This window comes from Nicotiana attenuata, chromosome 2, assembly GCF_001879085.1.
Source record: "Nicotiana attenuata strain UT chromosome 2, NIATTr2, whole genome shotgun sequence".
Classification (NCBI taxonomy): domain Eukaryota; kingdom Viridiplantae; phylum Streptophyta; class Magnoliopsida; order Solanales; family Solanaceae; genus Nicotiana; species Nicotiana attenuata.
Genome location: NC_031990.1, coordinates 79,183,672 through 79,197,756, shown reverse-complemented (window position 1 = coordinate 79,197,756; position 14,085 = coordinate 79,183,672). Strand labels below are relative to the sequence as shown.

General features: G+C 33.4%; 1 protein-coding gene across 1 annotated transcript; it reads left to right on the top strand.

Annotated features, from left to right (window-relative positions):
• On the top strand, positions 4,019-8,860 carry LOC109213472 (outer envelope pore protein 16, chloroplastic). The gene is made up of 6 exons (XM_019377274.1): positions 4,019-4,270; positions 4,385-4,436; positions 5,184-5,215; positions 6,043-6,076; positions 6,202-6,269; positions 8,573-8,860. Exons 1-6 carry the CDS (start codon positions 4,157-4,159, stop codon positions 8,711-8,713), a joined length of 441 nt encoding a protein of 146 aa, XP_019232819.1. The 5' UTR covers positions 4,019-4,156; the 3' UTR covers positions 8,714-8,860.

The following is a 14,085-nucleotide window of genomic DNA, read 5'->3' as shown; positions in this document are numbered from 1 at the left end:
TACCATTTTCACTTAAGTTTTTTTTTTTTTCATTGTTTTTCAAAATTTTACAATTCTTATAGTCAAAAGCCCACTAAGTTCGAGTCTTTTGAGAGTGGTGCTTTAATATACGCTATATTTTAATTTGTATGATGCTCTTTACGTTTTAAAATACTGGATATAATCTTAATTTTATACAACTTTCAAACATTTACATTCATCAATTAAATTAATCAAATTTTGAACCTGACAATAATATTCTCTCTATTAAATTACTTTTCAGTTACAACTTAATTTTTTTCTTAAGTGACGATTACATACACCTAAAAATAGTGCAAATCAAATAATGTAACATAAAATATAGGGAATGGCCAAATATGTCCCTCTATTTTAGATATTGTTTACATTTAATCTCCGTTATACTATCCAGTCAAATTTACCACTACCATTATGTTATCCGGTCAAATTTACCCTTAGCATCAGCAAACTTTTAAAAATTACCCCTCAGTCTGTTTGGTGGCCCACAATCACCCAAATTATTTTAATTAAGTCACTTATTCTTCTTCTTGTTCCACGAAATAATTGGGTAAAAATAGCATGGTCTAGCCAGTTTTCGGACTGGTCATTCAAAAATAGCCAGACTTTACCAAGTCAATAAAAAATAGTCACTAGTTTGCTGCAACAGAGACCGGTCCAGCATAATATACTAGAGTTCGGTGCACCTGTGTATGAACTTCCAGCATATTATGCTGGAACTCCAACACACGGAAAGTTCCAGCATAATATACTGGAGATTCGAGCACTTGTGTATGAACTTCCAGCATATTATACTGGATCGATATACTTTGCTGGAACTCCAGTATATTATGCTGGAGTTCTAGTATACTTATGCTGGAACTCCATCATATTATGCTGGAGTTCCAGCATACTTATCCTGGAACAGTATAATATGCTGGAGTTCGAGCATACTTATGCTGGAACTCCAGCATAATATACGCGTATTTTCCGGGTCTTGAATAGTGTTTTCGCTCAGATTTATCTTTACATGAAAAGTGGCTAAATTTTGATTACTTTTAAAATTGGGCTATTTTTGGACGACCACTTGTAAATCTGGCTATTTTTTTAATTTCTCGTTAAAATAGCACGGGCTAGCCAGTTTTCGGACTGATCATTCAAAAATAGCCAGCGTTTGCCAAGTCAATAAAAAATAGCCATTATTTTGCTGCAACAGAGACCGATCCAGCATAATATACTGGAGTTCGGTGCACTTGTGTATGAACTTCCAGCTAATTATGCTGGACCGATATACTTTGCTGGCTCCAATATAATATACTGGAGACTGGAGCACCGGTGCTCCAAACTCCAGTATATTATGCTGGACCGGTATATTATACTGGAACTCTAGTATATTAGACTGGAGTTCCAGTATATTATACTGGAACTCCAGTATATTATGCTGGAGTACTTTTCCGGATTTTGAACAGTGTTTTCGTTCAGATTTATCTTTACATAAAAAGCGGCTAAATTTCGATTACTTTTGAAACTATAGCTATTTTTGAATTTCTCCCAAGCATTTACCTGCTTTCTTAATTGAAAGCAAAATAAGAGAAAGAAATATAAAAATAATACAACGGATAGTAAACAAAGTATAGTAAATTGACGATCTAAATTAGGTAGCTTGGCTAAATTCCAAAAGTATTTATAACATTTCAACTTTAATGAATTCGCTGCACCAAATTAAAGGTGTGGAGACTTTGCAACTATTAGTGATAGAAGTTGAAGTTCCTTGGAGACTTTACATTGTCGAATTCAATTTTGCTTCAATAAAATGCCTACGCATTGTGCACTCTTTAATTAGTTGATCGAACTCTATACCAACCAAACAATAACAAAATATATCTGAATATACATAATGATCAGTTGTATATAATATACAATAAACAGACCAAATAAATTATACGTTGTCTATATGTTTGAAAACTAAATAAAATAAACAAATTCCAAACCCACTATCACAAGAAGAGAAGTGGGTAATTAAAAATATTCTTTTTGAAGGATAAGATACTTATATTATATTATAACTTACGACATTGTCTTAGGGACAGTGTCCCAAAGAGCCGCCGTTAATACATAATTGGTTCATACCCCCTAAGGCATTTTCATTATCTAGGGAGGCCAAAATATTACATGCAACTAAACTACAAGTCCGGAAACTATTACAACCATCCTTATCAGCAGAATACACATTTAGAGCAAAATTAGGATGTTCCGCAAAATAGCTAGTAATATTATAGCTAGGATAAAGTAGTGCTTCCTTGGCTAGTTGGTGTGCAACTTTGTTCCCCTCGCGAAAGTTATGCTTCAGTCTGATCTCTCCCATCTCCATTATAGTGGAGCAAGAAGAACAACAAGTGATTTTAAAAAAAAATGGGAGATTTTGGATTACTTAACAGATCAAGCGATAATTTTAATTTTTTTTTATTGATAGTAAGGATAAATTTGGTCGAATAGTATAACGGAGGTTAAATGTAGACAGTATCCGAAAGTAATGGGGTATATCTGGCCCTTTTCCCTAAAGTATAACATAGCAAGACGATTATTTTTGAATGATATTCAAAGTCAATGAAGTTTTTTTAATTATCGTATTTCTTATCAACTCTGCTGTAATTATGATGTTATAACATTTCTTATAAATAAAGATAGAGATAAAATTTGTGCATACACTACTTCATAATAGATTCTCCCGTTTTTACATCTTTTGTCCTCTTTTGTTCACACTATACTATTCAAAAGTAGAAATTTGTGACAAAAAGTGCTCCCTTTGTGTCAATTTAGATGACACATTTTCCTTATTAGTCCGTTCCAAAAAGAATGACATATTTCTACAATTGAAAATAATTTAACTTTAAACTCTTAATTTTATCCATTTTACCCTTAATGAGAAGCTTTTATAACCACACAAATGTCATGGCCCCACAAAGCTTTTAAGTTTTAGGGTAAATTTTAAAAATAGCCAGATTTACAACTGGTCGTTCAAAAATAACCAAATTTCAAAAGTAATCGAAATTTAGCCACTTTTTATATAAAGATAAATCTGAGCGAAAACACTGTTCAAAACCCGGAAAATACTCCAGTATATTATGCTGGAGTTCCAGCATAAGTATACTTGAACTCCAGCATATTATACTGGAGTTCCAGAATAAGTATGCTGGAACTCCAGCATAATATGATGGAGTTCCAGCATAAGTACACTAGAACTCCAGCATAATATACTGGAGTTCCAGCAAGTATATTGGTCCAGTATAATATACTGGAGTTTGGAGCACCGGTGCTCCAGTCTCCAGTATATTATACTGGAGCCAGCAAAGTATACCGGTCCAGCATAATATGCTGGAGTTCATACACAAATGCAGCGAACTCCAGTATATTATGCTGGACCGGTCTCTATTGCAGCAAAATAGTGGCTATTTTTCATTGACTTGGTAAATGCTGCCTATTTTTGATTGAACAGTCCGAAAACTGACTTTACCGTGCTATTTTTACCTACTTTTACCCTTTAAGCTTTTAAGACCCCACGTTTCCAAATTCTTATATTTTTTTACTTAAACTCCGTACAGAATCAAACTACCTCATCTAAATTAAAACAGAGGGAGTAGTAGCTATCATTTTTATCATATTCTGTACTTATAGTAGAAATTTACTTGTAAGTTTTTCTATTAGTGACTCGATTATATAAATTTTTTTAGACTTTTACTACGTAAAATTAGAACTCCTTATTTTAGATGCAAGGAAAAGAAAAAAAATTTAAAAATATATATGTTTAGCTACTTTCAAAATTAATAATCAATAAAATAATTTTTTTGTATAGTATATTATATATATATATATATATATATTTTTTTTTTTTTAATTAGCAAATGCTGGAGTGGCCAATCTTATATTTGTCCCAAATGAGAAAAAAAAAGCCAAAGAAAAAAGATGCTGTTTGCCGGCATAATTGGAATTTGCATGCATTCGAAAAGGCCAAACAAACAAGAATTAGATAAAAAAGAAAGCAATAGGACCCGTACCCCGAGAGGTGAGTGAGTGGACTACCTGTGATTATATCGAGTAACAAAAGGCACTAGAACAAAAAAGCAAAGAACAAAGAAGAAGAAGAAGAAAGAAGAAGAAAAAAATGCCGAGGAGCAGATTTTCAGCATCATTAGCTTCTCCAAAGGTGGATTTGGTTATTGATATGGGCAACCCACTTCTCAACCAAACTGTTGATGCTTTCTTGAAAATTGGCACTGTAATTTTCTCCTCTCTGCTGTTAATTTGGTGATTTTTTACTTCTTTTTTGGATTTTGTAAACATGGGTTGCTTGATTTTTACCGTGTTTTTTTTTTGTTCTTACTTGTTTTAGGTTGCTGTCACCAAAACTGCTGTTGAAGAAACTTATCACATTGTCAAAAAAGGTCGATTCTTAAATTTGATTTCAGTTATCTAGACTGAAGAATCTTTACTAAATCAAATGGGGGAAACTAGACTGCTCTCATTTTTTTTTCCTCTTTTTTTTTTTTTTTTTTTTTTTTTTTTTTACTCAGTTTTATTTTAGATGATGATGTTTGGTTGGACGAAAAAAATTGTGATCTTACAGAGCATTTCATCAAAGTAAAATGAGAAATTTAAAGTCAAATAATTTCCAAATTTAGAAATGTATCGTACATTTTGAAACAGATCTAAAAAGTAAAGAGTATCATTATGTAACTGAAGTGACCAGACTTCTCAATTTCCTAGTAATCGCCCATGTTACAGTACTTGTTTACCGGTGCATACTATCCGCTCGTATATTTTTGTAGGGGTAAGGTGTGCGTACAGCGTACCCTCCTTATACCCCACTTGTAGGATTACATTGGGTTTGTTGTTGTTGCTGTTGTAAACGAAGTTCCCGCAACCATATCACACTAATTATACGGGTAGGTCAAGACAAAAGTAGGATCCACAACATAGCCGTTTCGCCATTTTTTGACTTTTTGCTTCTTTGACTTTTTTCGATGTGATATGTAACCTGAGGAATTCAAAAAAAGAATGGATTGGGGATTGTACTTGATCTCCAAGTTGTAGTGAAGTGTAAATTGAAGTTCTTTAAGTTACCAGCTTCTATATTTATAAAACTATCCATAATTCAGCTTACTATTTCACAATCAACATGGTCTTTGCAGGCAGTGTGTCGAGTCACAACTTTGAGAATTCGGTGAGCATGCCTTAAACTGTACACTATCTCATTTTTATTAATTTGTGTAACTATTCTAGTTGATTGTCTTGGAAGTGTTTATTCAGTTTTGTATAAGAGAAATGTTCTAGAATCAAAATTTGGCTTAACGATGTGATCGTCCTCTTTTAGATTTGTTTGGCCACCTATGAGGTGTGATTTGTGAAGAAGGCTTATTCTGGTCTGAGCACAAGATATTATTGTTGAGATACTAATGGATAGTGACCGATCAAAAACGATACTGATGAATACTGGCTAAAAAAAAGACTTTAGTGGTTACGGATTAAGAAGACTTTCAGAATTATATCTGTTTCTTTTGGTGCTTGGAAATACCAATGAGCAAAATATTTAACAAGCATTAACCAGAACTTCAATGCATATAAAGCCAAATGTCCTGTTTAGCTCAAAATCAGCCTACCACACCTGAAATTATGAAAAAAAGAAGGGCAGCCCGGTGCACGAAGCATCCCATGTTTATGCAGGGCCGCACCCAAAGAGGGTGTGATGTAGGCAGCTACCCTGATGCAAGCACCAGTAGTTGATTTCACGGCTCGAACCCGTAATCTATAGGTCACACAGAGACAACTTTACAGTAGCTCCAAGGCTCCCCTTCTACACCTAAAATTATGCTTTAGTAAAATTTCGTGGTAAGAGCAGCATCTCTCTTATGTTCAGCTCAAAATCTATTTCACTTATGCCACCACAGAACTTAAGTGGCTACTCTGGAGGATTTAGTTATGTTGACCGAAAAAAAAGAAGATTGATCAACATGCTTGTTGTGTTTTAACTGAATTTACCTTTGGTTGCAGTTGAAGAAAATGTGTAAAGAAGGTGCTTATTGGGGTGAGTAATCTGCACCAGTTCCACCCGCATATATTCAAAATGGATGGTTTGAAAAGAGTTTCTTAGTTTCCCAATTTCTTGAATCTTCGAGTGGATTATCTAACAATTCTTGTCTCTTTATTCAGGGACTGTGGCTGGGGTATATGCTGGAATGGAGTATGGAGCAGAGAGGATCCGTGGAACCAGAGATTGGGTAATTTTTTATTTGCATTTTATAAGAATTTGCTCAACTAATTGGACATTGAGGGCCTATACAGCGTTATAATCTCTCTTCGCCCTTCCGTGTGTTTCCTACCTCCTCACCTCAACCGATTGCATCCTCTCCACACTGTCTTTGCTTTTAATTCCGCGAGCATTCAGTTTCTGTTTCATCAACCGACGCATAGTACCAGGTTTTCCCCATGGTGGCCACTCTTTTTGTTTTGATGAATCAAAAGAGTTCCTTTAAACTACACCAAGATTATGTGTTACTTACAAAAGTACAACAAGAACATACCCAGTGTAATCCCACAAGTGGGGTCTAGGGAGGGTAGTGTGTACGCAGTTCTTATCCCTACCTTGTGAAGGTAGGCAGGCTGTCTCCTTACAGAAGTGCATGTAAAATATACATCAAACATTTCAAAAATCTAGTCAATTGCCCGTACAAGTTGGTATTTATATTTTACACCAAAAGTACAAAGAAATAGAAGAGAACCCTTGACCCTGAACGACAAACCCTCTGGCGCTTCAAAGTTCTCCTGCTTCTTCCCTCCACAAAAGCCCAAAAATACTGAAAGGGAGCCTCTTCCATAGCTTCTTTCCTCGAACCATTTTACTCAGTCTGTCTCTACAGTTGTCTTACGGAGAACCCACTTAATGTTGACTGCCAAATGTTGCAAATATCAAGGAACGCAGTTTCAATGTAAAATCATAAGGTAGTAAAGAACAATACTCATCCTCCCCATGCTTTTACCACGCGCAACACTGCCCTCAAAATACGAGTGAGGAAATGCACTTTCTTCAGTGCGCTGCATCTCCATAGAGATTTCACCATTGGATTAGGGGTCTTCTCCCACTTAATAAACAACTGTAATAAGATTATATTAGAAATGTGTTTCGAGAAGGAACCTTTCATTATGATAGACTCTGCGTCTCCAAACTGTGTATGGCTATATAGTCTCAGCAGGAATGCATCCACCTCGTCGTCTCCGATTCCGAATCCTGTTGAAGTCATCTGAAGTTATATCCCATGACCTCTGTTTTCCATCCTGCCTTAGAACCTTAGCTATTACAATCCTCTTATCATTAGCTTATGAGAACGAGCTAGGGATGTAATCTTCCAGGGTATCACATACTATTAAGCCAAGATCGGATTCTATTCCCATTTCGGACAAAAACACATTGTACTCGGGAAAGTCCACTTTCCTATCATGATCCGTTTTCACCCGCTCGTCCTGTTGTGGGACAACACCTCCTTTATGAACCAAGGTTAACTATTATAACCATGTTTCACCGAAATAACCTTCATCCGGATGGTGTACTGGTGTACTGGGGAGAGATGATTAGGCAGGACATGTCATTGCTTCAGCTTATCGAGGACATGACCCTCGATAGGAAGATGTGGAGGTAGTCGTGAGTTTCTCCTAGTCTTATCAGTAGTAGTAGTACTATTCTTATATTTTCTTATTCCTGGTTCTTTATTATTACGTGTCGTGTCATTCGCTTCCCCTATTACCTTGTTATTGCTATTGTTTGTTCCTTTATTTTCACTGTTCGTTGAGCCGATGGTCTATCAGAAACAGTCTCTCTACGTTCATAATATAGGGGTAAGGTCTGCGTACATATTACCCTCCCTAGACCCCACTTGTGAGATTATACTGGGTTTTTTCTTTTTGTAGTTATCCTTCATCCGGATGGTCCGCTTTTTTATTGCAAATTTCCATAGCCATTTTCTGAACAATGCTCGATTAAAGATTTCCAATCTCTGAGATGTGCTATCCCCCAACTGCAACCAGTGGTAGATTGTGAATGCTCAGTCTCCCATTTACCAGTGGAAGCCAACATTAGTGAGGTTACTGCACTGAATACCGGTTTTACGATGAAGACTAGCAATTTATATTTGCATCTGGAATTGGGATTTTAGTTAAGTTAAAGCTCCTTGAATCGAACTTTATGTAGGTTACATGTAAAGAAACTTCCTGTTGCATCTTGTGTGATAAACCCAGCTTTATGGTTCTAAAAAGGAAGGTAATTTAGGCGATGTAGCATCAGTATATGGGGTTTTACTCTGGTTATGAGTGAAAACATTGCAGCAAAATCTTTAATATGATTATCACGATTCACGATAGTAACTACTAATTAAACAAAGGTAAAGAGAAATTGCAATGGTTTTTGTTAAGAGAATTTAATCGTGACTTGTATTCCCCTCAAGGATCCTAATGAAAGAGGATTGAAATATTGAATGTTCTCTTCTGGAACAAGAGTCTATCCTTTGATTTTTCTTCACTCTGTTTGCAGAAGAATGCAATGATTGGGGGTGCATTGACTGGGGCTCTCATATCTGCTGCAAGCAACAACAATCGCGACAAGATTGTGATGGATGCCATTACAGGAGGTGCTGTTGCAACTGCTGCTGAGTTCCTTAATTATCTCACATGAATTCTTAGCAGCTACTAAGAACATTGCTAAGCATTTGCTCTATTTCTAGAATTGTATCCATTTGAAAGTACAAGCTTATGACAGATGAAACTTAGACTATTTGACTATGTTTAAGTGAATCTATAAATTAGCCATCTTTTTCAATCATTTGCTTTAAAAATCAAGTTGTCTATCAAGATGAATCAATTCATGTTTATATCAAATCAAACAACTTAATCAGAAGAGTTATAAATTGAAGTGTGGATACATATTACTTAACCATGGTTAAGTCACTAAGTGTTTATATAAGAAATATGGTTTACATTCATTTGCTTGTTATAAATATCAGGATCAACATGTTTTTTTTTCACATGAAAATGACACCATATAATCTATGCGTTACTGTGATTGACTTATAATGGAAGAGTAATGGATTACTACTTAATTATATAATTTACTATAGTATAACAATCTTCAGAAGATTATTCATCGCATAAATAATTCCTAAAACTGTAAATATTGGATTTACCAAATGTTTGAAACTAGAAGGAGAAAAATGATTATAGATGAGATAATAATGTGGCTAGAGGAGTACCTTTATACAACGACAGAGGGAAGTGCTAGTGAGAAATGGCTGTTAGAATTTGATAAAGTAAAACAATTTAAACTCAAAGAAAGAAAATAAAAGAATATGGCAAGAATGAGTAAGTGGCAAAAAGGAGGAGTGGAGTATTGACGAAAAGGTGGAGCTTAAAAAGTAATGAAGGAAAAACAGAAATGAGAAATTACATAACAATCTCACCATATTTGGTTGTTCGAATGACAATTTATCTAAAAATGCAAACAATAAATTATATTATGATTTAATCAATAATTTTATAAAATATTATACTTAAAGTAAAAGCAATCCGAAGTCCAAATAACTTGTAGCTTGTACATATTCGTATGGCAGAATACCTTAAAACCCCCTAAACTTGGTAAAAATTATTGGTTACACCTAGTGATAGGGCTGTGCATAATTTGGTAAATACCGAATTACCGTACCGAAACCGAAAATTTTGGTATTTGGTATACGGTATTTTGTTATTTGGTATGGTATTCAGTTTAAGTTTTTCAAAAAAATGGTATTAGGTATGGTATTTGGTATTTTAAAATAAAAAACCGAAATACCGATACCGTACCGAAATATATATTATATTACACAAAACATATATTATCAATTATAATACAAATATAAAAAATCTAAAATTTACTTTCCTTTATTCTCTAAGTTCATCAATTAACTCTAAACAAGTAACAAGACATTTCTAGTGATCAAATATTCATTTATGTACAATTTTCTCTATTTGGATCGATATTTGTTAGTTTTGGACAAAAATTTTGTCAACAAACATTTTCACTTTTGTATTTTTGAGTACTTTAATAAAGAATACTATAGTCTATGGCTCTATGCACTAGTTAGGTATTCAAACCGAATAAACCGAAGTTACCGAACCGAATAAACCGAAACCGAAAGGAGAAAAATCGAACCATTCCGAATTTAATTAGGTACGATATTGGTGTAGGATTTTAAGAAACCGAATACCGAAAATACCGAACCGAAATGTCTAAATACCGTACCGTACCGACCGACCGACGAACATCCCTACCTAGTGGTAGCAAAATAAATAAAGGGACTTTTACCTTCCTATACCATATATGAAACCTTATTACAAAAAATGTGTATAGTTTCATATTTACCCGCCATGTTCACAGTTATTCTACAAATATTATCCCATTCATTAAATACCAATTATTAGGAGCTGATTCCTTCCTAATTAGGTGCGCTACAAATCTGGAACTAAATATTCTTCCAGATATTCCTATTTAAGCGCGTTACAATCATGCAAGTAAATATTCTTCCAGATATTTCATTAAATAAGGAATCATGTAGCATTAAAATTCCTTATTTAGATTGTTCCTATTTTCACCTAATCTTTCTGCTTATAGTCTCACTTAAACTTGTAGCTGAAAATATCGTTATATTTTTTTTTCCATGAAAAATAATAAGTTGACAAATCTAATAGTTGATGTCACTAGGTAGTATTTTTCAAACTCGACAAAGTAGTTGATGTAGCTTTCTAATATGTTTCCCTCAATCTATAATTGAGAATACTATAATGAATCTTTAAGATTATGTCTAGTCGAAAATCCCAATTAAACTACAATCGAATGGGAATTGGGATATTAAAATTCAATATACCCAATTTGTAGATATTTTGTAGATGAATTGTAGATTATTTGTATTATGATTGTAGATGTATTGTTTTCTGTTTTCACAAATCCAAAACGACTAAAACTTCTACAAAATCTTCTGCAAAAAATGCAATTATGTCGAAAATACCAATTAAGCTACAGTTAAATGGGAATTGGGATATTAAAATTCAATGTACCCAGTTTGTAGATATTTTGTAGATAAATTGTAGATTATTTGTATTCTGATTGTAGATGCTTTGTTTCCTGTTTTCACAAATCAAAAAACGACTAAAACTTCTACAAATCTTCTGCAAAAAATGCAATTATGTCGAAAATCCCAATTATGCTACAACTGAAATGGGAGTTGGGATATTAAAATTCAATGTACCCAGTTTGTAGATATTTTGTAGATAAATTATAGATTATTTGTATTCTGATTGTAGATGCTTTGTTTTCTGTTTTCACAAATCCAAAACGACTAAAACTTCTACAAAATCTTCTGCAAAAAATGCAATTATGTCGAAAATACCAATTAAGATACAATTGAATGAGAATTGGGATATTAAAATTTAACGTACCTAGTTTGTAGATATTTTGTAGATAAATTGTAGATTATTTGTATTCTGATTGTAGATGCTTTGTTTTCTGTTTTCACAAATCAAAAACGACTAAAACTTCTACAAATCTTCTGCAAAAAATGCAATTATGTACCAATTAAGCTACAATTGGATGAGAAATTGTACCAATGTCAAAAATACCAATTAAGCTACAAGCTACAATCGAACCTCAATCCCACGCACTAGCAGGTTAGATTTATGCTTTTGTGTCAACAGGCAGAATATATTTGAATGCTAGCGGCAGGTGAATGCATGTTAAAGCTCAATGTAGAGTAACAGAAAATTCAAATCAGGTGCTGATTGAAGTTAAAACACGAGCTTCTTTGTCTTTATTTTTTTGGGAAATAAAGTATTGGTAATTGACTGCAGTTCACAAGATTTTCAATAACAATGAGTGTAACCAGGAACTTGAATGATTGCTGCTCCTAATTGCAATGTAAGATTTAAGTGTTTCTACATCAATATGCTGCAAATCTATGTTTCCATAATCATAGGTTTTTATGTTTAATAACAGTACATAAACGTGAGTGACAGTGAGGGTTTGGGAGAGAGAAACGTGGGAGGGGTGGGATATACGGTACCTTGAATTAAGGAGGGATATACGTTGCATTAATTGTACCCTTAAAATACACTATGGTATAGAATTGGTAATTTGGTATACTAAATGTAATTATATCAAACCTTAAACATTGAGGGTAATAAGGTTTCCTATATGGTATAGGAATGTAAAAATCTCATAAATAAAACAGTTATCTATCCATATTATCTATTAAAAAGAGAATTTTACTTATTTATACTGCTTTTGGAATTTATTTTCCCTCACTATTGAAATTTTGACTTAATTACAAGTTGATATACATTTACCAATTATATACAAATTAGTATTAAATGAATATCCCTTTATACTAATTGAATAGGGATACAAAGAAAACTTCGGCGGAAGCTCCTTCGCACCTGCACCTGCACACATGTGCTCGATAGTCCGCTCATGTGGACCCAGCTCTTCCAGCCCAACACCCCCTCTCCCGTTCAAACATATCAAACTTCCAAGCCTTTAATTTTCCAACTTTCGACAATTCAAGCCAAAATGACCTAGGAACCTCCAAATACAAATTCGGACATGAGCCTAGGTCCAAAATCACCATACGAACCTATTGGAACCATCAAACTATTATTCCAGAGTTGTCTACACAAAAGTCAAACTCTGGTCAACTCTTACAACTCAAACCTCTAACCAAGGGACTAAGTGTCCCAATTCAATCCAAAACTTTTCCGAAACCAAACCAACCACCCGAGAAAGTCACGTAATCACAATTACACATATGAAAAGCATCAAATAGGAGACACGAGGCTAAAATACTCAAAATGACCATCTGGGTCGTTACAACTATAGAGTTTTAACTTAATAATTTTCTTTTATGTTGCACAATTGGTGTTCGAAATGAAATTATCAATCAATAAATTTTGAAGATGTTTGACTCTCCACCATTGACAACCATCAAAAAGCTTCGAAGCTTTTAATTCGAATTCAAATTTTCAAAAAATATTATTTGTTTGGATTGGGTGTTATTGCAAACGATTGAGAATATTATTTGAAGTTTATATCTCAATTTTGAGGGTGTTTGGTAAAGATTAGAGTTGATTTTGGCTGCATTTTAGATTGAAACTCGACGAAGAAGAAGTACATATGACATACTAATTGTATGAAAATTGTATTATAGTTATATGTAAATTATATTTAAGTTGTATTATGTTGTAGTTATAAATTTTTTTATTTGAATATTGTATCAAAGTTAAAAATTAGTTGTATATTGTATGAATCGTTGTATAAAATTTATATTTAAGTTAAAATACTATCTTTTACATAAAGTTGCTAATATATATCAAAATTGTATTAAGAGATGAAGTTTTGATTGAAATTTCAGATAGGAAGAAGAACACACCACATATAAAATATATATAAAATACATAAAAAAAGACATGTTGTATAAAATTTATATGAAAATTATATTTAAGTTGTATGATGTTGTAGTTGTATTTCACTAGGTAAAAATGATGTATAAAATTTATAGATAATTTATTTTAGTTTGTGTGTTGTTGTAGAGGTATTAAATTTGTACGAAGTTTATTATTAATTTGTATGTTGATGTACTTGAAAAAACTTGAATATTGATGAGAATTGAATGGTTCAATTGGAGAAATTTCGAGTTTCCATTAAAAGCGTCATTGTCAAGATTCTATTGTTGCTGTTGGTGGTGCTACATCGATGGAGGTGGGGACGTTGAACATTTTATTAAAATTCCAATAGGCAGCACTCATAAAATTATAAAATTTTATTATTGACTCAATTCTCTCAGTTTACAGGGGAGTAATAAGAAGATTTATATGGTCAATATTGATTGTTACCTTCCGTATTCACGTGGCATATTGATATGCTTCTTGATCTTCGGTTGATAAGTCCTCTTTTCTGATGCATGATGTATTTTTTGCATACAAGGTGTCTACAAGAAAAGACTAACGAATAAAGCATAATAACCACTT